Raw genomic sequence first — 26441 nt, forward strand, 5'->3', positions numbered from 1 at the left:
CAGTCTATGATGTGCAGGTTAGGTGGATTGGCCATGATCATCGAGTGGGTTTACGAGGATATGGTGGGGGGGTGGGCTTAGGTAGAGTGCAGTCGGAGCATACCAAAGGCTGAATGGCCTCCTTCTACACTGTAGTGATTCTATGAACAAGCTAGCATTTGTTGACAGAATGCAAACCTGTTTTGACACCAAGATTTTGTTCAGAAAATAATTTTGGGGTACAGTAGATGAGTGAGAATGGCCAGATATAATGGCTCTGTTGTGGTGAAAATCCCAGAAATGGCTGGGAATTCGAAGTCCCACATCCAACCATGGCATTTCCCAAGGCAGGGCTGGAGAAAGGGTGAGTAAATCATGTATGCATGATTTATAGAAGCAGCTGCCCATTTAAATCACCAGCTGCCTCTACTGGATTTTGGTACATCAGATGTGAGAATCCCAAAGTATGCAGGTAACAACAGCTCTGAACTTGGGGATTAATTTGAATAGTCAGCATACTCCTCTGGACAGGCAAGGTACCCTTTGGGCATGTTCCCTGGACATCTTTGGAGAGGTAAGGCACCCTTTGGGAATGTTGAAAGTAAATATTGTGCATGGAAGTGCATAAACATTTTGGAAACTGCCAAAGAATACAAGGTGAGTTGGCATGGAGACAGTAAGATCAAAGGGCAGGGATATTAAGGGCATGGGTTGGTATCGGGCTATGAGGGGGCATTCAGTGTGTGGGGGTGGTGAGCTGCAAGGGCTATTTTTTGTTTGTCTTTCTTCAAGTCAAAAAACTGCCGAAGCAATTTCTCTTTCTGTACCTAATTAGACTCTAATTCACCCTATTTTCTTCTCCAATGTTTGCTGCGTTTCTTTCTCTTTATCTTTAAAATTTATTGGTTTAGGAGATAAGCAATTGGCTACAAAGTTCATGAGATATCAGATGTGATGTTGACATTGCTGTGCCATTATCAGTTCACAATTTGTGACGGAAATATGTTATCTGAAGGGAGAGGTTAAACAAGGGGCTGGTTTAGCTCACTCGGCTAAATCGCTGGCTTTTAAAGCAGGCCAGCAGCACGGTTCGATTCCCGTACCAGCCTCCCCGGACAGGCGCCGGAATGTGGTGACTAGGGGCTTTTCACAGTAACTTCATTGAAGCCTACTCGTGACATTAGGTGATTTTCATTTCATTTTTTTCATCAAGATCAGGCTGCTTGCTGCTAGATGTGCCACTCCAGGAATTTCTAGAACATCATCAAGGCTAACATACACATAGAAACATACACATAGAAACATAGCACAAAATACCACTGTGGTCTATCTGGCTTTACCCAGCTACAGCAACATTAAAATATGCTGACTACAAGATTCTCTTGTCCACAGTAACATCAGCAGAAGGGCCATGAATACCATTCTCCCAGATTCTCCACATTTGCAACATAACTAAAAATTAATATTTACAAAAGTGAAGTAGCACCTGCCACCAGACAGAGGGAAAAACTCAAAACGTGGTGTCATTGTCAGTACACAGCAAGGAATAGCAACACTGAGAAATCACAGCCAAATCGTAGAATTTACAGAGCAGAAAGAGGCCATTCGGCCCATCGGGTCAGCACTGGCCCTTGGAAAGAACACCTTACTTAAGCCCATGCCTCCACCCTATCCCCGTAACCTCACCTAACCTTTTTGGACACCAGGGGCAGTTTAGCATGCCCATCCACCTAACCTGCACATCTTTGGACTGTGGGAGGAAACAGGAGCACGTGGATGAAACCCACACAGACACGGGGAGAACGTGCAGACTCTGCACATTAATTAATTAAGGGCATAATATTCTTTAGGGAACAGACAGGCAAAGAAAACTAAATATAATATATAGACCTAAGGGACCAAAACTGTCCCCAAGTGGAAGAAACTATTAATTGAATTTAATTTACAAAGTATCTGCTATACGTACAGTCATGTTCCAGGATATTATTGACTTCAGTCAATAATTCATATCTTTAAAACTGAAAAAAAGGTTTCAAAAGGTGGTGACTCAAAGGCTATGTGACTTATTTTGTAGATTGAAACGCTATCTCAAGAGAGAACAAAAGAGACATTCCAGACTGATGTTGAGTCAGTGCCTTTTCTGAGATTAATTCAAAAGGGTAATTTCAAAATTGAATGGGTTATTCAAACACAAAAGACACTGGCTATCTCGAACTCTAAGGATAACCAATAACAACACAGGAAAATTGGAATAAAACAAAAAGAACTTTGAACTTGTGGAGATCACATGATAAGAAAACTATTTGGTTTTTTAAAAACCAGACAAAGCTACTTACAGACAGAGGGAATGGCAAGGCAGGAGATTGCGGAGGCCCTGATGGAGATATTTAAATTTTCGCTAGCCACAGGTCAAGTGCCAGATGACTGTAGGATAGCTCATGTGGTACCTCAATTCAAGGGCAGCAAGGATAAGCCAGGTAATTAGGAGCCAGTTAGTCTAACATCATTGTTCAGGAAATTATTGTAAACAATTCTGAGGAACAGGGTTAAACAACACTTGGAAAGGCAGGGATTGATCAGGAATTGTTGCTACGGATTTGTTGATGAGAGATCCTGTCTAACTAATTTAAATGTGTTCTTTGACAAGATAACTAAATATATTGATGAGGGTAGCGCAGTTGATGTGGTTTACATGGACTTCAGCAAGGCCTTTGACAAGGTCCCACATGGAAGGCTGGTGCAAAAGGTCCATGCCCATGGGATCCAAGGCGTTGCCAAATTGGATCCAAAATCAGCTTGTTAATAGGAGGCAAAGGGTGACGGTGAAGTATTGCTTTTGTGATTGGAAGCTTTTGACTACAGCGATTGGTGCTGGGACCCTGGTTATTCCTTATATACATTAACAACTTGGATGTTAATGTAAATGGTATAATTAGTGAGTTTGAAGATGATATGAAAATAGTAGCGTGGTTGATAGTGAGGAAGATAGTCTTAGATACTGTCAGCTGGTAGATTGGGCAGAACAATAACAGATGGAATTTAATCCTGATAAGTGGGAGGTGATAAACATTTTGTGCGATCTAATGAGGGTAGGATATACCGAATGAACAGTAGGTCCCTAGGGAGTATTGAGGAACAAAAGGACCTTGGTGTACAAATCCATGGATCCCTGAAGGTGGCAGTACAGGTAGATAGGGTGATGAAGAAGGCATATGGAATGCCTTCCTTCAATAGCCCTGGCATAGAATTTAGAGAAGGGAGGTCTTGGTACAACTTTATAATAGATTGGTTAGGCCATTGAGGGAATATTGCAGTTCTGGTCACCATACCATCGGAAAGATGTGAAGCACTGGGGGGGTGCAGAGGAGATTCACCATGATGTTGCCTGGGATGGAAAGCTTCAACTAGGAGGAGAGACTGGATAGGCTGGGTTTGTTTTCCCTGGTGCAGAGGAGGCTGAGGGGAGAATCTGATAGTGATATACAAAATTCTGAGAGGCATAGATAGGGTAGATCATAAGAATCCTTTCCCCATGGCAGAGGTGTCCAAGACTGTGATATTCTTTGATTTCTAAATGAGGATGGCTGCAAAGGGTAGTGTCTCACAAAGAATATCAAGCGATGTATTGAATAAGGCTGATTTATTTACATTTCAACTAAATAGAATCAATTTGCTTGCTAAGATATAAAAGATAACAGATTGACTAAAACTGTGATACTAACTACAGAGCTCTTGATAACATGATTGTTCACTATCTCACCTAACAACCTACTCCCCGAATCAAGAGTGTCACGTGATCTACTTGTATGCACTTGATCGCCATTGTGGTTGGATGTAGTTACAGTAAATTGTGAACCCATCATTATTCTTACAATACATATATTGTCACAAAGACCAGAGGGAATAAGGTTAAAGGTGAGGAGTAAATGATTCAGAGGCAACCTGAAGAAACATTTTTCCACCCAGAGGGTGATGGAAAAATGGAATGAGCTGGCTGAGAGGCTGGCGGAGCGGCACTCTTGTAAATTTCAAGAAGCATCTGGACCAGCAATGCATAGTTGGCCATGGCCCAAGTGCTGGATCATTTGGTGTTTGATGGTCTGCATAGACATGGTGGGCCGAAGGGCCAGTTTCAGTGCTGAATGGCTCCATAAAAGTGATCAAACCAGCTGCAAGTCATCCAGGCAGAAGGTAATAAACACCAATACCTTAAAGTAGAAGCACTCCCCCACACATTTTTGAGTTCAGCCAAGAACCAATCTGCTGGATTTTAGACTCTAAGCAGCCTACTGAGAATCCTTTGTTTTACCAGACGAACAACTTTAAAGCATCACCTCCATCAAAGAAATTATAGCTTGCCATGAAAAAAGACCGAGATAATTACAAGTTGTAACCATACTGTTTTCTGTATGTAATCTTCCTGTCCGTGAGGCGTCACATTTTAAAATCTGGGCCAAGTGTTTTGTAATAAATAACCTCCTTTATTTTTAAACTGATGAAAAGCTTGCTACACAAACTATTTTAACGCTGGAGGTAAGAAAATGCACCTCCCTTACAAAAACGTACTGATCATGGGCAGTGAAAGGAAATGTAAATCTGGCCTGTGAAAATACATAAATCAGCAATTACTAATTAATTTCAAATTGAACTATTCATATCAGGGGTTGATTTTGAGCCCACACTCTCCACGAGTGGGAAACTCAGCCCAGGCTCAAAATCCAGAGGCGAAATACGTAATTATCTCGGCACAATTGGATTTTGGAATTTTCACCCCTCACCAGTGGAGTAGCGCAGATCACTCCTTAGGAACATGGCAATACCATTTTAATACATGATCATGTCATTAGTGAGCACTCTCGCCAGACCTTCCCTGCCCCCATGGAATATCCACCGAGTGCCAGCATGGCTTCACACCTGCGTTGTTTACAATAGGGCTACAAAAGCGTGAACCTGGCGGCCTGACCTCTTGAGGGGAATATAATAACAATAATCGTTATTATTGTCACAAGTAGGCTTACATTAACACTGCAATGAAGTTACTGCAAAAAGCCCCTCGTCTCCACATTCCAGCGCCTGTTGGGGTACACAGAGGGTGAATTCAGAATGTCCAATTCACCCAACAGCGCGTCTTTCGGGACTTGGGGGAGGAAACTGAAGCACCCGGAGGAAACCCACTCAGATGCCGCACAGTGAGCCAAGCCAGGGATCGAACCCAGATCCTGGTGCTGTGAAGCAACAGTGCTAACCACGGTGCTACCGTGCACAAGAATTGGAGATGAGCGTTCAGGCTCTTCACTGCTCAGGGTGCGCTGGAGTGGACATGGGGGCCAGAGATATGGTCAACTTGGACCTGGGGTTCAGTCTTTCAATCTTGGGGGTGGAGTCGTTAACAGGCCTTGCCTTCACCTTCTCTTGGTCAAGGGGGTCTGAAGGCTGGCATGCAGGCATCAGTTCCTCATTTTTGGATTTGTGGCCATATCACTGCTGAGGGAGTGCCCGTCCTTCGTGGGAGCTGGATAATGGGTGGGGGAAGGTGAATATGGCGGGTCAGCACTAGAGGTGACTGTGAAGTTCCCGAGTAGGGTACCATGACTGCAAGGGCGCAGTCGGCGCTTCATCCCTGTTGAGTACGAGATTAACAGCACTTCATCTCTCCCATCTCCCATACTGATGGCACAGTAAAGACTGCCCCTCTAAGGTTTCCCACCCCACCATGCTTGAAGGTAACACCTCCCCCCACTGCCACAACATCAACACTCCTGCCTCTCATTTCAACCATTCTTCTATAGTGATGAGGATGCCAATGGCTGACAAAGTGTTGAGAGGCTGCCCACCTTGCACACAAGGTAGAGAAAAGCCTTGACCCCTGACCTCAGAGGGAGTGTCGTAGCTGAGATTTGCCCATCCAGCATTTCTGAACCCCATGATAAGCTTGTTCATTGGCAGCACGGGTTCCACTCTGTCAGGCAGGAGTCAGATATATCGTAGAGGATGGGAGGAGCATCGCTCTGTCCTCAGTGCTCTATGCATCTTCATTTTCCTACAGAGTGTAGCTTTATGATCCTGCTGTTATGGGCCAGGGTTTGAGAACCCCAAAGTGTATCATGGAGTTCACCTGACCCACAACTTTTAATAGGTTGTGGTATGGGGAGCACACGGCCCACTCTAGGTTTGGTACAGCAGAAATCAAAAAGTATTTTTAAAAGCAAAACAATGTGTATTCTATGAACTCAAGTTAACCTTTTTAAAACATACAGTGAACATCTTAGCAACCATTAATTCAAATACAGCCCCCAAAGAATACAACACTAAGTAATCCTTAATAACTTCCCATACAACATCCAGAAGACAAAGAAACACCTTTGAACAGAAGCACACCAGGTTTACATTCACTACTGAGAACATTTATAATTCCGAATTCACCAAATGATCAAGAGACAGTCTTTTCATGGCAGAGAGATCAACAGTACACCTGCTTCGTCTGGCTTCAGCTCCAACATGGAAAACAAAACTAAAACACACCCTGCAGCAAACAGCCTAAAATGAAAGTAAAAAGCTGACAGATAGCCCAGCTCTACCCACACTCTGGCATCACTGCAGTAACATGAGCAGACAGACATTTCTTAAAAGTGACATTCTCATGACACTGCACATGAATGTTAGAAATCTCATGATGACTTCTTGCAGGTACCTCAGTAGTGAATTGATGTCAATCCCACTGGTGGGAGAACTTTTCACTCCCTAGTCCTGGTCACCCCCAAACCGAGATGCCATGAGGGGTCCCTTGACCTTCAGCCCATGCAGGTCCTGGCCATTGCCAGTGTTGCTTCTGCCTCCTTCTCCTCTGCGTTTTTATCCTTGCTGCCCTCCTCATCAGAGATGTCACGCTCCTCCAGGTCCAGCTGCTCTCCCCTCTGCAGTGGCTGAATTAGAGCACTCCCATCCCCCTTCAACTGGTCCAATTGCCTGCTTGACCAGCACGTGCCTCATTGTAATGAGTCTCAATGGGTGTTTATGGCCACTGCACTGGCATCATCAGCCAGCTCCTGAGGGGATACTCTTTGTCCCTGAGGAGCCATCCCTCCAGCTGTTGCTCTCCCCAAAAATAGCTGGGCTCTGATCTGCATGGTGTGCATTGTGTCATCACAGATGAGCTGGACATTGAGGGTGTGGCATCATTTGTGGTTCATAAATGGTGCCCCATGCTGCCATGGAGACAGCAGACCCACGCGGGTGCAGTCGATGACACCCTGATACATGGGGCATACCTGCTCTTGTGGGCGAAGTCCATAACTCTGATGCCTGGCGAGGGAGGGGAAGGTGTCTTGGGGTCTACAAGGAGCAATGGATTGGGAGAGGATACAAATTGGAAGGAGAAGGAGGAGCTGGTGGGGAAGTGGAGGCCAGGACATGAGAGGAGGCTCTACGGAGGGTGAATGCATCCTCATCTGAGGCTCAGCCTTATTCAGTTTAAAGTTGTTCCACTTGGTGCATATAACGGCTGGGTGGATGAAGGAGTAGAGGATGAGGGCGGTGTGCAGGGAGGCCCGCGAATCATGTCCACATGTTTTGGGCATGTCCGAAGCTGAAGGGGTTCTGGCAGAGCTTTGCGGACGTATGTCCGAGGTGTTGGGGGTAAGGGTGGTCTTGAGCCCAGAGGTAGCGATATTTGGGATGTCAGAAGACCCGGGAGCCCAGGCAGTGAGAGAGGTCGATGTTTTGGTCTTTGCCTCCCTGATAGCCCGGAGATGAATATTACTTGGAGGGACCCAGAGCCACTGAAAGTGGGTGTGTGGGTGAGTGACCTGGCAAAATTCCTGAAGCTAGAGCAGGTCAAGTTTGTCCTGAGAGGGTGGTTTGATGGGTTCTCTCTGAGGTGGAAGCCGTTCATTGACTTCTTTAAGGAGGATTGAGGTGTCAGCAGAAGGGGAAGTTGGAGGGGGAGGGGGGGATATGGCAGGTGGGGCAGGGAAGTGGGTGTTGATTATTTATTACGTTGTATAATTTTACTTCAACTTTCATCGTTTTAGTTTGCTGTTTCATTTATCCAAATTCTTGTATAAAATATTTTTTAAAAAAATAAAATAAAATAAGTTAAATGCATGGAATAATATTTGTGGGAGATTTCAACTTCCCATACGGGAAGGGGAAAAGGGGATGGAGTTCAGGATTCCTTTCTTACCCCATTTGTAGGGAGCCAAATCGAGAGCTATCACTGCTGGATCTAATGATGAGAAATAAACCAGAGCAGATAAGAGAAGTGCAAGAATATCTCAGCAAGTGATCATAATAAGGTTTAAAATAATGATCGAGAAAGGAATAAATTAGACAAAGGCCAAAATTATAGATGGGAATTGGGGAATGAGAATTGAACAAGGGAATGTAAACTGGGGGGGAAAAAAATGAGAACATAGCAGTGGGAAATATTTTAAACTGATGGGAGAAATGAACTTCACTAAAATGACCCACTATGATTAACAAAGATGTAATGGTAAAATTGAAACGAAAGACCAAAGACATACACCAAGTACATGGGCAATGAGAGCCATGACAATGGGTTAGGAAAGAAGTCCTAAAAACAATTAGGCAAGTGAACAATTAAATTAAATTATCCAGGAATATAAAATTGGTAAAGTAATCGGCCAATATCATTAATAAAAGGGAAATCAAGATAAAGGGGTAGGTCCATTAAAGGATGTACAAGATAAGTTCACAGATAATGATAGCGAATAAACATAGATATTAAAGTTACTTTATTAGTTTCCCTGGTAAGTACGGAATCAAACGTGGGGATGGCATTGGAAGATTAGATCAAAAGGATATAGGTGAGGCAATGGTGTAGTGGTGTTGTCACTCGATTAGCAATCCAGGTTAATGCTCTGAGGACCTGGGTTCCAATCCCATCATGAACTGAATAAAAATCTGGAATTAAAAGTATTTTTGTTGTAAGAACCCCATCTGGTTCTCTAATGTCCTTGAGGGGGAGGAAAGCTGCCATCCTTACCTGGTCTTACTCCAGATTCGCAGCAATAGTTGACTCCTAAATGACCCAGCAAGCCACTCAGTTCACTCAGGGCAATAAATGTTGGCTCAGCCAGTGATGCCCAGATCTCATGATGTATTAAAAAAAACATGCAAGATAGAAATGAGAGTGATGAAATGTGATAATTAAATCGAGAAAGTTTAACACCTCTGGTCCGGGTGGATTGTACCCATGCATATTAAAAGCTGGGGAAGAAATGACAGATAGAATTACCAAAATCCAATAGGAAAGGGCAGAGGATTGATGTACAAAGTTATAATAATGTTTTTCTTATTTTTTCAAGGGTAATGATAGCCAAGCAGCACAAATATTGAAGTTACTGTATTAGTTTCCCTGATAAGTACGGAATCAGACACACACACGCTTTGATGAACTTGAAATGAGGGAATTTGCATGGAGAAATATGAATTTATAAACATTTCTTCCATCATTGGAAGCTCTAAATACTGCCTTTACACTCCCGTGAACCTCTATAATACTCCATTTTCACACTTCTACCACTTAGGTGTGGTGAAAATCTTTAAACATGCATTGCAGTTCAGTATTTTTTTTTTGCATATAAAACATTATCTTAACAAAAATCTAATCAGATTATGTGTTTTTAAAAAATAGAAATTCAGCAGTAACCATCAAAGAGCACCCATTCACATGTTTTGCAAAATGAGCTCAAATGCTGATCTTCCATTTAGTGTGTGGCTCTATTCTACTGATTTCACAACAGCTGCTAAGACTCTGAAAATCGCGGACATAAATGGGAGAATTCGCCCAGAATGGCGTAGCAGCAGATGGCTCCAGTGGCACCTTTCCTGCTTGCCAGAATGGCCCACTTGGAACCTCATTAATTATGCACAGTGGAGTTCCCTTCAGAGTTACCGGATTCATCTGCCCGCCATTGGCAGGCAGGTTCAAAAGTCCCAGCGCCATATTGAAATATCAGCCCAGCACACTCATGTCACTCTCCCCAGCCCACCTATCTTCACCAGACTGTGCAGGGTGTCAGCAGCCCAGAATAAAAGTAATAACTGCCTCAAGTGGTCTGTCCCTCCATTCGACCACCCTTCCCACCAAGTCCATGCCCTACTTGGACCTCTACTCTCCGCAGCAGGAGTCTTCATCTATCCCTTTCCAGTAAACAATGTAGGATCCCCGTGACTCTCTTGCAAGTGAGCTTTTCGTGCAATCTTGCTGGAGTCCAGCTTCTCTCTGCCTTCCATGGCTTGTCTTCACTCACCACCTTGAACTTCTGGCTGCCATCGTGAACCCCCATCCTCCACACCCCACCCCTCCTCCATTGCATCTTGCCTCCTCATCTTCATCAGGCCAATCTCAGACTCACCTCGCACTCCAACCCCAGTCAAACATGGACCTATTATTGTTATTATTGCCACCTTTATTGCAGTGGCTTGTTGCATTTGCCGTGAGGAAATAAGAACCTTACAAATGGACATGGATAGGTTAGGAGAGTGGGCCAAAATATGGCAGATGGAGTTTAACGTGGATAAGTGTGAGGAACGCCATACAAAATGGGGGGACCAAATGACACTCACGGAAGTAAGTCATAAACCTACTTGTGATCTACCTGCCCGGGATTCACTGGTATCCTCGATTCTCCAGCCTCCCCAGGAGACTGCAGACAGGCGCCGATGAGTGCTGTTCCTCACAAACGTGGAACAGGGGCCCCTTGGGGGTCTCCCGGAACATCGGCAACACCTGGGTAGTCAGGGTAAGTGCAGGGGGGCTCCAGGGTTCACCTTCTGGAACTCAGGCACCTTGGCACTGCCTCCCTAGCTCTGCCAAGGTTCCCAGGTGACACAACCAAGCCAGTAGGGACACTGCATGAATGCCAAGGTGGCAGTGCAAGGGTGCCAGAGTGCCAACGTTTCACTGCCAATGTTCAGATGCTGAGGGGGGGCCATGTCCATGAAACAAGATTGGAGGGGGTCAAGAAGAAGACCACATAGTGAGGTATCTTCACTTGGGGGTGTGGGGTAGTGTCCATGTGCGCGGGGGGGGGGGGGGGGGGGGGGGGGGGGGGGGAGACTGACATTGCCCATGTGTAGGGGAGTGTGGGGACCCACAAGCTCACTTAAGAGATCAGTGCACCTTTTCAAAAATGGTGGCCTGATCTCAGAGTTCAGCTCCCTAGCGCTAAAAAAAAATCTAAGCGTGGGCTAAACTGGTTAGAAACTCTCTGGGGCCCAAAAAAGTGACTAAGGTAATTGAATAGCGGTGGAGAACTCACCGGCAGAGCCGGCGGGAAACTCCCTGAAAATCCTGACACAAATTAACTTAGAAACTTTTTGGTAGAATTGTGGCCATAGTTTGAACTAGTGTTCAATTCCACCACAAATTCAAATTGATGACTTTGCAATTCTCCTGTTGCCTATATTGACTTGCATCCATTATTCCTGAACTGACAGTGTAGACAAGACAACTAGCTTAAACACTGTTGAAATTGAATGCCCTTTTCTAATTAGTTCAGCAGTGACCCGTGAAATTTGGTTTGTCCCCTTAACAATAGAATACATCAGCATCAGCAAAATATTCCTGCTGAGAGGCACGAACCTTGGAATTACTTATTTTTGATGAAAAACAAGTAAAAAGTAAGAACCTTTGATTCCACTTAATTGCTGTGGTTAATCAGTCACAGGTTGGGAATCCATCTTTCACAACAGTAATGTCTGGCCAGACCAAGACTGCGATTTTCCACTCCCATTAGCATCAGGAGGGCTTGCGACAGGAACAGAAAATATTGCAAGAATGCCAAAGTAGTGTTTTATGTTTGCTGCGATCATCCTCTCCGACCCATCAATAGTGGGCCGCATTTCAACATCGGGGAAACTCATTTCAATACCTTTGCCTCTCATTATTGGGCCCATACACCATAACCATACCAGTCTATTAAAATATCCATCCATGGCGGCACGAATCATGACAGGCTTTAAACACATGTACCTGCCGAGTACCCCCCCGGATGGGTGAGCATCAGAGGTGAACGGAGCACTCGCAGACCGGCTTCACGTATTAAAAGGTGACTGACTTTGGGAAACAACACTTATTTTAATTTTTTAAAAAACTATTTAGATGCCCAATTAATTTTTTCCAATTAAGGGGCAATTAAGCGTGGCAAATCTACCGACCCTGCACTGCTTTTGAGACGTGGGGGTGAAACCCATGCAAACACGGGGAGAATGTGCAAATTCCACATGGACAGTGACCCAGAGCCGGGATCAAACCTGGGATGTCAGTGCCGACAGACAGCAGTGCTAACCACTTCACCACCGTGCTGCCCGGGAAAACAATTCTGATTGGGGCAGCGAGCCTTTGACTCTTGGGGGAAACCAGGCTCTGACTGTGGGCAATCTTAAAAAAAAGTTAATTTACCGGATGTGGATGCTGCTGGCTAGGCCAGCATTTATTACCCATCCCTAGTTGCCCTTCAGAAGGTGGTGGTGAGCTGTCTTCTTGAACTGCTGCAGTCCCCGAGGTGTAGGTACACTCGCTGTGTTGTCAGGAAGGGAATTCCAGGATTTTGACCCAGTGACAGTGAAGGAGGTGTGATATATTTCCAAGTCATGATGGTGAGTGGCTTGGAGGGGAACCTCCAGGTGGTTGGGTTCCCAGGTATCTGCTGCTCTTTCCTTTCTAGATGGTAGCGGTCATGGGTTTGCAATGTGCTATCAAAGGAGCCTTGGCAAGTTCCTGCAGTGCATTTTGTAGGTGGTACACACAGCTACCGCTGTTAGTCAGTGGTAGAGTGAGTGAATGTTTGTGGAAGGGGGAGCAATCAAGCGGGCTGTTTTTTCCCAGATGGTGTTGAGCTTCTTGAGTGTTTTTGGAGCTTCACTCATCCAGGTAAGTGGAGAGTATTCCATTACACTCCTGACTTTGCCTTGTAGATGATGAGGCTTGGGGACTGGTATCAGGAGGCGAGTTACTCGACGCAGGATTTCTGGTCTTTGACTTGCTGTCATAGCCGCAGTATTTATTTGATTAGTATAGTTCAGTTTTTGTCAACGGATGTTGACAGTGGGAGATTCCAAAATAATGCCATTGAATGCCAAGGGGCGATGGTTAGATCCTCTCTTGTTGAAGATAGTCACTGCCTTGCAGTTGTTTGGCGTGAATGTTCCTTGCCACTTGTCAGCCCAACCTTGGATATTGTCCACGTCTTGCTGAAATTGGACATGAACTGCTTCAGTATCTGAGGAGTTGCCAATGGTGCTGAAAATTGTGTGCAGTCATCTGCAAACATCCCCACTACTGAGCTTATGATGGAAGGAAGGACATTTATGGATCGGCTGCAGATGTTTGGGCCTAGCATACCAACCCGAGGAATGAGCAGAGTCCAACCACTACAAGCATCTTCCTTTGTGCCTTTTGACTTGGGGGCAACCAGGTTCTGACCAGCCTTTGATTGGAGAGTGACCAGGCTTGCCTTGAAAGACCAGCGTAACACTGGAGCCAGTCCTGCATAACACTGAAAGGAGACTAGGGCCTGGTCGAAGGGTACCAGGGGAAGACTCCAGAATACCAGGGCCCTATTCAGATTGAACAGGGTCTGGGGGGGGAAGGGGTGTTAGTTTTGACTCCTCCATGTTTTGACTCCTCCATGCAACCTTTCAATCCGAAGAATGTACCAGACACCCCTTCCTGCTCCAGCAACTAAAGTCTGACCACATCCAGAGATTTGTCGTCTGATGGGACTCAGCAGATTCCTGGCCTCCAGCAATCCTCCAAGTGCCTCCACCTGCTGTAGATCTGAAAGTGTGATGTGCTCACCAGATGGTGGCCGGATGGTCACTCTGGAACTAGGTCCCACCAAGGTGTGCGTCTTGGCACTGGTGCAGAGTGTGGGTGAGCGCTGTGACAGTTCTTCAATATTAGAGTCTGTGAATGATAGAATTTACAGTGCAGGAGGCCATTTGGCCCATCGAGTCTGCACCGGCTCTTGGAAAGAGCACCCTACCCAAGGTCCACACCTCCATCCTATCCCCATAACCCAGTAACCCCACCCAACACTAAGGGCAATTTTGCATGGCCAATCCACCTAACCTGCACATCTTTGGACTGTGGAAGGAAACCGGAGCACCCGGAGGAAACCCACGCACACACGGGGAGAATGTGCAGACTCCGCACAGACAGTGACCCAAGGCTGGAATCGAACCTGGGACCCTGGAGCTGTGAAGCAATTGTGCTAACCACAATGCTACCATGCTGCCCACCTCTGTGCTGGTGTTGGGGCTGGTGTCAAGGACCTATCTGGTGAACTCCCTGGGCTGCTTCCCAGGTGTGCCTGTGAAAGAAAGGAGACCTCAAGTCAAATGGCCTAATTCTGCTCCTCTTATGGTCTTTCAAAACAGGAGGCAGATTCACAGCATTGTTGGCTTATAGATGCTAAAGTGCTAAATCCCGACCACTGCCGACCTAATCACCTGCACAGCTGTGGTTGGCATCCTCCCCGGACAGCTGAATGGCTCTGTCCTCAATGTCTGCAAGAACCTGGTGTTCTGAATCCCTCCATCAATCTAGGATCTCTCCTACTTGTTGAGAGCCAGCTGATCCTACACGAGAACAGATTGGGAGAGTGTAAGCAGGATGCGTGTCAGGGCAGTTGATAAGGATGCCTGGTACGTGTGGATGGTGATTGGGATCAGCAAGGTGATGAGGACCTAGCCCACAGGGGAGATAGAAGATATGTGTGTGGGAGAGCAAGTGGTGGTGTCTCTGGAGTTGTCAGTGAGTGAGATCCCTGTGGATGTGTGAACGGTGTGAGCTGGATGGTTTTCTTCCTGAGCGGGGGTAGAAGAGCCTCTGCAACGTCCAGGATTCTCTCCAGGGAGGCACCCAAAAGTCTAGGTGGATTTCTTGCCAGCCTGCACTTCCTGGCGACCTGCAAAGTGTGACTGCTGAGCGCTGGGGTGGACATTAAATGTGCCGCCCCAATTGTTGAACCCATTGCTGCAAGGTTTGGGCACCAAGGCATGAAAATTACTATTGACGGGCTCAACGCCGCTTTTCCCGCTCGCCATCAGCCTTTGCCAAATTCCAGGAAAATCTCTCACATCGTCGATGAATCCTGGAAATGAAAATTACAGGCTCTGTTATTATTTGGGACTTTTGTGGTTCTCTTCCATAATCGACAATTTATTTTAAACAAAGAATGAAAACCACAAACAAGTGTCCAAGTTGAAAATGATTCAATTTCAGTGAAGCTTTACTGACAACTTCTTTGTTTGGTGAGGAAGAGACAGACGGTGTAATTTAGTCATGAATACTTCATGCTGGTTTAGCACAGGGCTAAATCGCTGGCTTTGAAAGCAGACCAAAGTAGGCCAGCAGCACGGTTCAATTCCCGTACCAGCCTCCCCGAACAGGCGCCGGAACGTGGCGACTAGGGGCTTTTCACAGTAACTTCATTTGAAGCCTACTTGTGACAATAAGCAATTTTCATTTCATGTACAAATGTTGCAATTACATTTGAACACAAATACCCTTCCCACATTTGAGGTATTTACTCCAAATCCTGGAGGATTATGCTTGTTGGAAAGTTACTGATGCTGGACGGTCGTGATTATCTTTTCTAGAAGAATCTCTGACATGCCACACAAACTGTGGAGCCGGGTGATAGCATTTCAGTGGCTGCAGAACCTAAATGAATGAAAATCAGTCTGGTCTAATTGATTGGTCAACATCTGTCAGATGTCTACATGATAAGTAATGAGTTATCCCAATATCTAAAGGATTAAAAAGGAATACTGCCTGGAGGAGGAGAATCTAGTTATTGTTGTGCAGTTTTTTCAGAAGTGGAAGATGATACTGATAATGGAAATGCAGAATCCGCCTCAGAACAAAACAGCTTCAATGTAATCATTAAAACAGGTATTTTGAAAGTAGGGGTCACGACCCGTGGGTGTGTCGCAGGTGGGTGTCGGAGCCATCCATCGCGGCTTTCTCTAACACGGGAATTCACGCGCAACGGCCGCAGCAGCCGGCTTATAAAAATGCCGGTTGCGAGCGGCTTTAAAAATGACAGCCGTGACCAGCTAAGAAAATGCGGGCGCACTGCGCATGCATGCCTGCTTATCAGTGCGCATGCGCAGAGCCCAGAGAGAAACAGCGCCTCCCAGTGCACATGCGCAGAGCCCAGAGAGAAACAGCGCCTCCTCCTGACGTCAGCACGCTGACCCAGGAGAATCTTCCTGTCTGAAGCAAGGCAGAGAGCAGGCACCCCGAACGTCATGAGCTTTGGGCGCGAGTGCGAATCTTCCATTTTGTCAGCAGCAAAGAAGTAAATGAGGACCAAGAAGGCTCGCCTCCTGCATTAAAGGTAAGAGAAAATGGTGGGACGCGAAGGTCGGCCGGAGTGGACAAGGATAACCAGGTCCATTTGTACATCTACACTTTCTAATTTCTTACCATTATTCCGCAAATCTGTTCCTTCTACCAAAATGGTTAACATCACATTGAATGTTCTGCCATGTTCTGACCCACTCACCAAGTCTGTCCAAATCCTCCTGTAGCCGCTTTACATCTTCTTCACAATACACATTCCTGCCTAGCTTTGTACCATCCGCGAATTTGGAAATATTACATTTGATCTCCACATCCAAATCATTGATATATATTGTGAACAGCTGGGGCCCAATTACCAACGAGAGAGAGGGACGCAGCGAGAGAGGGGGCTGGTACCCCTCCAGCCACAGCCTGCCAATGAGAGAATGACTAGTGCATTCCTACTCTCTGTTTTCTGCCTGTTAGCCAAGTCTCAATACATGACAGCATGTAGTCTCCGATCCCATGTGTTTTGATTTTGCTCATCAACTTCCTGTGAGGGACTTTAGCAAAGCCTTTTGAAAATCCACTTAGATCAACTCTCATATCAATTTTTCAAAAAACTCCAACAAGTTCGTCAGACATGATTTCCATTCGTAAATTCAAGCTGACTATGCCCAATCAGATCATGATTGTCCAAGTGTCTATTTATCACATCCTTTATAATAAATTCACCTCCTCATATTCAGAACAATGTTATTTCATAATATTGTCAGATATTTGCTGAAAAATACTCTTTCACAGCTTTCTCTGTGAAACTACTTAAGCCTCAAATCTGGGTTTCCATCTTGCGACAGCGCTGAGATTGCACTGGTCAAAATGATAAGTGACATCCTGGGTAATTTTGGCTAACCGTTTTATCAACATTCTTGCTCACTGCATGTAAACATTCAATCCATCTTCCTGCTAACAGTCCCACCTTCATGGTACGTTTCCTACTTCCACTCATAACCGCATTACAGACATTACATCTTTTTAAATGGCAACTCCTTTTGTGCTTGCGTGATCCTTTGCTATTAGCTCCAATCAGGCAATAAACTCTGATGAGATGGCATTTTCCCTAGCTAAATCTCAGAAAAACTGATATCGTTCTCTTTGGTTCCCATCAGCACCAATGTACCTCAGGTTTTGACCATCAAATTCCCTGGCTTTCGTCACAGACCAAATTGTACTCAATGATCTCCTTGTTGGCTGAGACCAACTTCCGGTTTCCCAGCACCTCCCAAGTTTAAAATTATCATGCGCGCATGTAAATTCTGTCATGGTCTCGCCCATCCCTATTGGTTTAACCTCCTCCAGCCTCAGCCCAGCACCACAAGTTCTCCATTCTTCTGACATTCTTCCTAATATTTCAACATTCATTTATGCCTGATCGCACCTCTGGCAGATGCTATTTAAATGTAAACTATTGCGCAAAAGTTATTCCTGTACTTGTCCCAGGTGAATGGATTGAAATATGTTCCTCATTACATGACTTCACCACACTTTAATCTGTGAACATCCAGGCATATGACTCATATGTTGTTTCAACAGAGGCTTATTATTCATTCTTTGCCTCACATGTTTGCATAAGAAAATATGATCTTTTGGATTTTGATGGGCAAAAGGAGACAATAAGGGCTGGATCCATGAGGCAAGTGTCGTCATTGCACTGCATGTGGGTCACGTGGAGCAGGGATTTTTCTTCTAACTCCAACAAGCATACATATATGTGACTGGAGACCATAAATCACTAAATCCTCACAATGTCCAACAAGGCTCCATCCTCACCAACACCCCAATTCTTGGGATCGTAACCTTTCCTGGCATCCCATCAAACAGATAGCCAATGTCTCAATCTCGCCATTGGGCCTGAAACCTGCTGAAGGAAAACATAAAAGACTTCCCACATTTAATTTCTGCAGGACATCTGGAAAATCAATACTGCAGGATTTCCTCTCCCCAATTCAGAATACGTATTCAATTCAGAATATGTATCAAGGTCGAGTAGTTAGGCTCATTTATCATGCTTACTTCGGAGTCATAGAATTCTGCCAAAATCAGGTGCAATAGGGAAAAGATTGGAAAGTTTCTTTAAGGTGGCAACATGGCCTTTAGCACTGAAAAGATGCAAAGGCTGGGAGTAGAGTTTGGCTGTGAATTAGCTAACATACCCCTATAGAAGTGGGTAGGATGATTCAGATGCCACGCGAAGTGGAAAGGTGGGATTAAAATGCAAGTGAAGGGCAGAGGCACAATTTGCTCTACAGTAGGAAGTTGATGACTGGCGAGGTGAGAGAGATGGTAGAAATGGAAGAGAGCGCGGCTGAGTGCAGCTCCAACAACACTCAAAAAGCTCGTGCAATCATGGACAAAGAAGCCCGTTTGATCAGCACTCCATCCACCACAAATCATTGACTCCTCGTTGATGCACAATGGGAGCAGTGTGTACTATCAGACAGCTCCTTCCAAATTCAGCACCTACTTTGTTTTATATATTATGTGGTGTTCCAGCTACAAAATCTGGCAAACTCCTAGTATATGCTGGCAAGCAATTTGGACCATTAAGCGCTGCTGGCGTTGGAATTTATTCATGTCAAGTTACCTAGTTAATTAAATAAAATTCATCTGGCTGAACATTCCATGCTTTATTGTTTTTCTTAGCGATATTTTTTCAGTTTATAATTAAGATGCATAATTCAGATGTAATTTGCTCAAAGGTTTTTGTTGATGGGAGTTCAATTTTCTTTCTCACCTGTGTTCCACAGCAGCGACGACAAATCCCTGTGATGCCACTTCAATGCATATCGCTGAATACAGAGTCCTACAAAGAAAAGAAGTGCAGCTTATTTTCTGAGATGAAGCAAGAAGAATTTAACATCTCAGTAAGTGGCTTACCCGTTCTCCTGAGAGTTTCCACCCAATAACTTCTGTGTAAGCATTGGGTCCAGTGCGGAGAGGTCTGACAGACTTGGAGGCAGTGGGACTTTAGCATCAGTAGCATTGGGACATCTGTTTTTTGGCACAAAGACTATGCATCCAAAAATGTATATAGCACCTCGTCATGCCTCAAATAATTAATGATTACTTTGAAGTGGTGACATTCAACGTCATAAATCCATCCACCCCATGGCTATGAAATCAAGATACAATTCTTGGTCTACTTCCGCATTCCTCTCAATTTACAAAAACCGTTATTTTTGCAAAATCCCGAATTTACCCACAATTGGATTACATATACTTCTCTCTGCTGGAATGTGCATGTACAGATATTGGATGAGGACAGGATGAGATAACTACCAGCTATAATTATTCTCCCATATACTGCCCACCAATCCATAATGGCCCACCATCCTCAAGATGAAATAGTGTGATCAGATATTACCCTCCAATGCTGAATACAAGACAAACATCTGCCTACACACAGTTCTTAGTTAGTTCTTAGTCAGTCCAAAGATGCGCAGGTTAGGTGGATTGGCCATGATAAATTGCCCTTAGTGTCGGGTGGGGTTACTGGGTTATGGGGATAGGGTGGAGGTGTTGACCTTGGGTAGGGCGCTCTTTCCAAGAGCCGGTGCAGACTCGATGGGCTGAATGGCCTCCTTCTGCACTGTAAATTCCATGATTCTATTATGTAAATATGGAGAGGCACATCAGTAGAAAGGGTGAACTGTAAAATGAAATGGTCCAGTCACTCTGTTCTGCAGGTGCACGCCTTCTATTAGCCAGTTATATAGCGACAAAGTTCTAGTAGCAGATCTCAAATTTAGAATTTTAGTTCAGAGTACAAGTGGCAAGGGAATTTGAAAAAGATTGCTAAAAGGCAGGGACAGGATGAAATAATGAAGAGTTTTGCACAATAGCCTGTACTCTAGCTGGCAAATCTTCCTTCCACCTTGTGCAGAATTCTTTATTTTGACCTTGAATATACACCAACATATACACCAAACAAATCCCAGATTTAATTCCTAAACTCTGTACAGCATCTGTACTCACCTAGGGCAGCAATTGACCACAGTGCACTAGGCTAAGGTGACAGAGAAACATTGAAAAGAGGAGTAGGTCTTTTGGCCCTTCAAACCTTCTCCATCTGTCATTCAACATGATTATGGTTGATCCTCTTATCTCAATGCCAAACTCCCGTGTTCTCCCCATATCCTTGACACAGCAAGAGTTTAGAAATCTATCGATTTGCTTCTTAAATAGTGATTGACCTTCACAGGCATCTGTGGTAGGGAATTCCACAGGTTCACCACCCTCCGAGTGAAGTAGTTTCTTCTCATCTTAGTCCTGGATAGTATACCCCATATCCTGAGACTGACCCTTGTTCTCAACACCCCTAGCCAGAGGATGCCCATGCATCTAGTTTGTCCAGTCCTATCAGAATTTCATACATTTCAATGAGATTCCCTCTCATTCTTCTGAACTCCAGGTGAATACAGGCCCAGTCAACCCAATCTCTCCTTGTACAACAACCTCCTCGTACAATAATCTTGCCTGATGAACATTCGCTGCACTCCCTCCAAGGCACGTATATTCTTTCTTAGTTAAGGAAACCAAAACTGCACACAACGTTCCAGGTGTGGTCTCACCAAGACTCTGTACAGCTGCAGGAATGCATCCTTACTCCTGTACTCTTGCAATAAAGGCCAACATACCATTTGCCTTCCTAACTTCTTGCTTTCAGTGAGTGACTGGTGTACAAGGTTACCAAGGTCCCTTTGTACATCAACATTTCCCAATCTATCACCATTGAAATAATGCTCTGCTCTTCTATTTTCCTCGATAATGGATAACTTCACACTTATCCATGTTGTGCTGCATCCAGGTATTTTCCCACTCACTCAACTTGTCCAAATCACCTTGAAGCCACGTACATTCAAGTCAAGGTTTGTGTCGTCAGCAAACTTGGAAATGTCACATAGTACCCAGAAGTTACACCACTTGGAAAAGTACAAGTACTACCAGCACCTGTGGAATTGTGATTCATCTTCAAAAGAAAGGAATGGATGAGACAAAAAAAAGTACATTCTTAAGAAAGTAGATAAAAAAGAATTTAAATCGTTTTACTTTTTAAACATCTAGACTGAGTGACTCTCGCATCCCAGAGAAAATGAACAATGAGAAAGGCTATTTATTTATCCAATGAAAGCTCACCACTCTTATAGTACAGTTCACTCAGCAAAATATTCCGCTGATTTGAATGCTCTTTAATGAAAAGCTTTTCTAGATTATTTTAAAGTTTATTTTCGTAAATTTAAAAGTTTTTTTTGTTCTACTAGCCTCTCGGACTTAAAAATAATACTCAGTACATGATGTACTTCAATAAGATCGCCCCTTTCCAAACTTATGGAGTGGAATTTTACAGTCCCACATATCTCAATCTATTTCCTCATTTACTTACATCTCCATGGTGCCCTGACTCTAAAGAGGGGATTTAAAAAAAAACTTGCTGGAGCAAGTTGGTTTGGACACAGTTGGGAAGGTAAAGGCACAGAAACCGATGGCATGTCGAGAAGCAGGTTAACAGTAGAATGCCCGGTTGTGTACAAGCAATCTCTTGAGGAGAGGTGCGTGGTCTATAAGTTAGCTGATCAAGTAGAAAAGTATCAACAGGACTTCTGCACAGATTTCCCAGACGTCTTGAAACATGATGATGAGAACAAGGCAAAACCACAGCCATTGAGGGGCCTGAAGACATGACAGGAAAAGATGTCAATATGTACTCAAACCTCCCTGTTGATTTCTTGGCCAATTGTGTAGAAGGGTTTGCTCACAGCACTCCTAAAGCGAGGCAGCTTTTACAACTAGAGGTTTGAACCTTGGATCTTGGCTTTTTAAGGCTGTGATCACTCAGATAAGAGTGGGTGCTGTATTTGCTGTTTTACTTTGGACCTAAAATGAGTCATCTCGCAACTGACAGCAGCACAGGAGGAAGTGCTGGACATCAGAGGTATCTCAGGTGGGTCTTTACTGTTGGAGATGAGGACTTCCCAGCTACCTGGTGACACACAGCACATGGCATACCACATTCACTAAAGCTTACAATGTCAACAGCCAGTGAAATATAATCATGCATAATCACTTGAAATATTCTTTCCTCGTCAGCTCAAATTTACATCTTTTAATATTCCACTGGGCCTTGAGGAACAGATAGTAAAACCAGGACAACATTCTTTCTGCCAATTTGCAATATGCACATTTGTCAGCATCAAGCTCAATTTACCATTTATCTGCCATCCTAATGTGTGGTTGAGCGGGCAGGTAAGTGGCAAAAGGAATTCAATTTGGAAAAGAGTGATGTATTCCATTTGGGGAGAGCAAACAAAGCAAGGGAAGATACCCAGAGGGATTGAGGAAGTGAGAGACCTCGGAGTGCATGTCCACAGGTCCTCGAGTGTGGTCGGACAGGTAGACAAGATGGTAAAGAATATGAAATTCTTTCCTATATCAGGGAGGTATTGTGCAAAAGCAGGGCTGTAATGATGGAACTGTATAAAACCCTGGTTCGGCCACAGCTGGAATTTTGTGTACAATTCTGGCCACCGCATATTGCTCTGAAGAGAGTGCAGAAGAGATTAACAAGAATGTTGCCAAGACTCGGAAATTGCAGTGATGAGGAGAAATTGAATGGGCTGGGGTTGCTTTCCTCAGAACAGAGGAGGAGAAGGGATGCACTAATTCAGGGGACCAAAATTATGAGGGGCCAAGACAGGGTAGCCAGGAAAGACTCATCAATGACCAGGAGACATAGATTTAAGGTGACTGGCAGAAGGATTAGAGGGGATATGAGGAAAACCATTTTCACCCAGAGGGTGATGGCACCTGGAATTCACTGCCTAAGTTGATAGTTGAGGCTGAAACGCTCAACTCATTAAAAAAGGTACCTGGATCTGCATCTAAAGTGCTGGAACTTGCAATGTTATGGACTAGGTACTGGAAACTGGGATTAAAATGAGCGAGTAGTTTCTTTTTCTGGCACAGATTTGATGGGCTGAATGGCCTCTTTCTGCACTGCAATTTTTCTACAGTTCTATGGTTCAAAGTGGAGGTATAAACAGAACCAAGCCCTCCTCAATCCATACAACCTTATTAAACTAGTAGTACTAAACTAGTACTACTAAACTAAGTGTACATTTTGCTCCTTAATATTAATATTAGCCGATTCAAATCTTTGCCCATTAACAATCCTTTGTAACCGCTCCAGTAACCAAAGAATCTTTCTTTACAGAATTTCCCCATGAGATTGTTTGGCCCTTTAAGCCATTCTGCTAACTTTCTGGAGGTCCTCCTCATGTGCTGCTTCTCTCTATCCTCTTTGTCACTGACCAGGCCAGTACATGTTGCCCATCCTCAATTGTCCTCAAGAAAGTGGTGGTGAACCATATTCTTGAACACATCTAAGTGGCTTGTTAGGCCATTTTAGAAGTCAGTTAAGAGTTACAGAATTGGTATGGTATAGAATGAGGCCATTTGCATGTCAACCAAATAGTTGTTTGATCTGGAATCAAATGTGGGCCAGGTAAGGAAGCAAATTTCTTCCCTTAAGGGATGTTAATGAACCACATGGGTTTGAATGCCAAATCAAGTAGTTTCTTGATTATCATTACTGATACTAACTTAAATTTGAATTGAACTTGAATACTGCCATGGTGAAATTTGAACTCATGTTTTAAGAGCATTAGTCCGTTGTAACAGCAAATGCTCTCTGCTGTGGTTGTTTTCAATTGTAGAGTTCTCATTTTATTATTTGTTCACAGGATGTGGGCACCACTGATTCGGCAGCATTTATTGCCCATCCCGAATTGCCCTCGAGACAGTTGTGGTGAGCCACGTTCTCGAACCGCTGAAGCCCATGAAGCGCAGGTACACCCACAGTGCAGTTAGGGAGAAGAGTTCCAGGATTTTGACCCAGTGACAATGAAGGAACAATGGTACATTTCCACATCAGGATGGTCTATGGTCTGGAGAAGAATCTGCAGATGGTGTTCTCATGCATTTATTGCACTTGTCCTTCTGGGTGGTAGAGGTCATAGGTTTGGAAGGTGCTGTCGAAGCAGCTTTGGTGAGTTGCTACTTTGCTCTGAATTATGTCGTTGGAACTGCACTCAATTCAGGCAAGTGGCGAGAATGTTCCATTAGTCTCCTGACTTGTGCTTTGTAGAGATGGTCAACAGGCTTTGGGGAGTCAGGAGAAGAGGTAATCACCTCAGAACTCCCAGCTTTTGTGGCCCACTGTTTATATGGCTAGTTCAGTTCCTTTCCGGTCAATGGTAAACCCCAGGTTGTTGATAGTGAGTCATTCAGCAATGGTAATGCCATTGAATGTCAAGGGAGGATGGTTAGATTCTCTCTCGTTGGAGGGAGATGACATTACCTGACACTTGCAATGGTGTGAAATGTTACTTGACACTGATCGACCCAAGCCTAAATATTTTACAGCCCTTGATGTATATGGACATGGACTGCTTCTGTATCTGAGGAGTTGCAAATGGTGCTTTACATTGTACAATCATCAGCGAATATCCTCACTTCTGACCTTATTATGGAGGGAAGGTCATTGATGAAGTAGCTGAAGATGGTTGGGCCAAGGACACTCCCCTGAGGAACACCTGTAGTGATGCCTCAGAACTGAGATAATTGACCTTCAACAGACATAACCATCTTCCTTTTGCTGGGTACAACCCCAAGATTAGAGAATTATCCCCCTGATTCCCATTGACTCCAGTTTTGCTGGGGCTCCTTGATGCCATACTCGGTCAAATGCTGCCTTGATGTCAAGAGCAGTCACCTGCCCTCACCTCTGGAATTCTGCTCTTTTCTCCATGTTTGGACCAAGGTTGTAACAAAATCAGGAGCTGGGTGACCCTGGTGGAACCCAAACTGAGCATCTGTGGGAAGGTATGAGTGAGTAAGTGCTGCTTGATAGCACTGTTGATACCATAACTTTGCTGATGATCAAGAGCAGACTGATGGGGCAGTAATATACCGGGTTTCATTTTCCCTGCTTTTTGTGGGTGGGACATACCTTGGCATTTTTCCACCAGGTAGATGGCAGTGTTGTAGCTGTATTGAAAAAGCTTGGCTAGGGGCCCAGCTAGTTCTGGGGTACAAGTCTACAGCCAGCACGTTCCCTGCAATTAACATAATCCACAATTCTATTATCAGAAGAGATGCCTCACTGGAGCACCTGTGGGACGCAGTTGAAGCCCACCACTTGTATCCCGCTCTGCCTGCAGGAGTTCCACCAAGGTGACCAATCTAGTTTGGTGTTGGTTGCAGCAATGGTCAATGCAAACACTCTGCAGAAGAGGTCAGTCACCCAGTGCAGGTAGAAGATGATTGATCTCCTTTCTGCCAGGGTCATTCAAACATCTCATCACTCTCAACCCACAGGTCACAAGCTGATCATAAGGGTCTCACATACTGCCAGCTCAAGATACATCACCATTCACACATCCTCACAACTCTGTCCTCATCACCTCTGGAGCTTACGTTCTTGTTCTGTCCAGAGCTCCACACACCACTCACACATGCCAGGCATCTTTATCACCTTCCCTCCCATGCATCTTGCTCTATCTGTCATCATGTAGCTGGCTCACTATAAAGGAAGTCCCATACTGGGGGTAGAGTATCCAAGATCAAGGTCCTCATGGACTTCAAGAACAGAGCCCGAACTGCCTAAAGAGAAGATAGACCCTGTCTGTGTTGTTGGTGAGGTTGGTCAAGTGAGAAGCCTGCGCTAGAACATCCATCAGACGACCATTCTTTCACAAGCACTTGTGGGAAGTTGCTAAGGGCATCCATGTGCCTGGCCCTCAACTCCAGCCACAACGATACCTTGGAGGAGGATCTGGGAGGCAGTATCTTTGACGACCCATCACAGCGCGCACCCACACCCTCTACCAATGGTACCTAGATCTAGTGTAGCCTTTGGAGTCACAATCTGGTGAGCACAGCACACTATCCGCTCAACAGCAGGCAGAGGGGGACACCCGAGGTTACTGGCACTCAAAGACTGCTGAACGTCACAATTCTAATGAGTCCAAGTCAGATGCTTTTTAAAAATGATACAAGCCCATACTCTCCGCGCTTCCCTCAGCCA

The 26441-nt window shown here is 44.7% G+C and overlaps 1 protein-coding gene across 5 annotated transcripts in view; it reads right to left on the reverse strand.

Annotated features, from left to right (window-relative positions):
• pla2g7 (phospholipase A2, group VII (platelet-activating factor acetylhydrolase, plasma)) overlaps positions 1-26441 on the reverse strand; it is a 113608-nt gene that overhangs the window by 47319 nt on the left and 39848 nt on the right. For all 5 annotated transcript variants that reach the window (XM_038800211.1, XM_038800207.1, XM_038800210.1 and 2 more), the window contains one exon: positions 19092-19160. In XM_038800211.1, the coding sequence (XP_038656139.1) occupies positions 19092-19160 (69 nt within the window). The remainder of the gene's footprint in view (positions 1-19091; positions 19161-26441) is intronic.

Source organism: Scyliorhinus canicula, chromosome 6 (genome assembly GCF_902713615.1).
Source record: "Scyliorhinus canicula chromosome 6, sScyCan1.1, whole genome shotgun sequence".
NCBI classification, from domain to species: domain Eukaryota; kingdom Metazoa; phylum Chordata; class Chondrichthyes; order Carcharhiniformes; family Scyliorhinidae; genus Scyliorhinus; species Scyliorhinus canicula.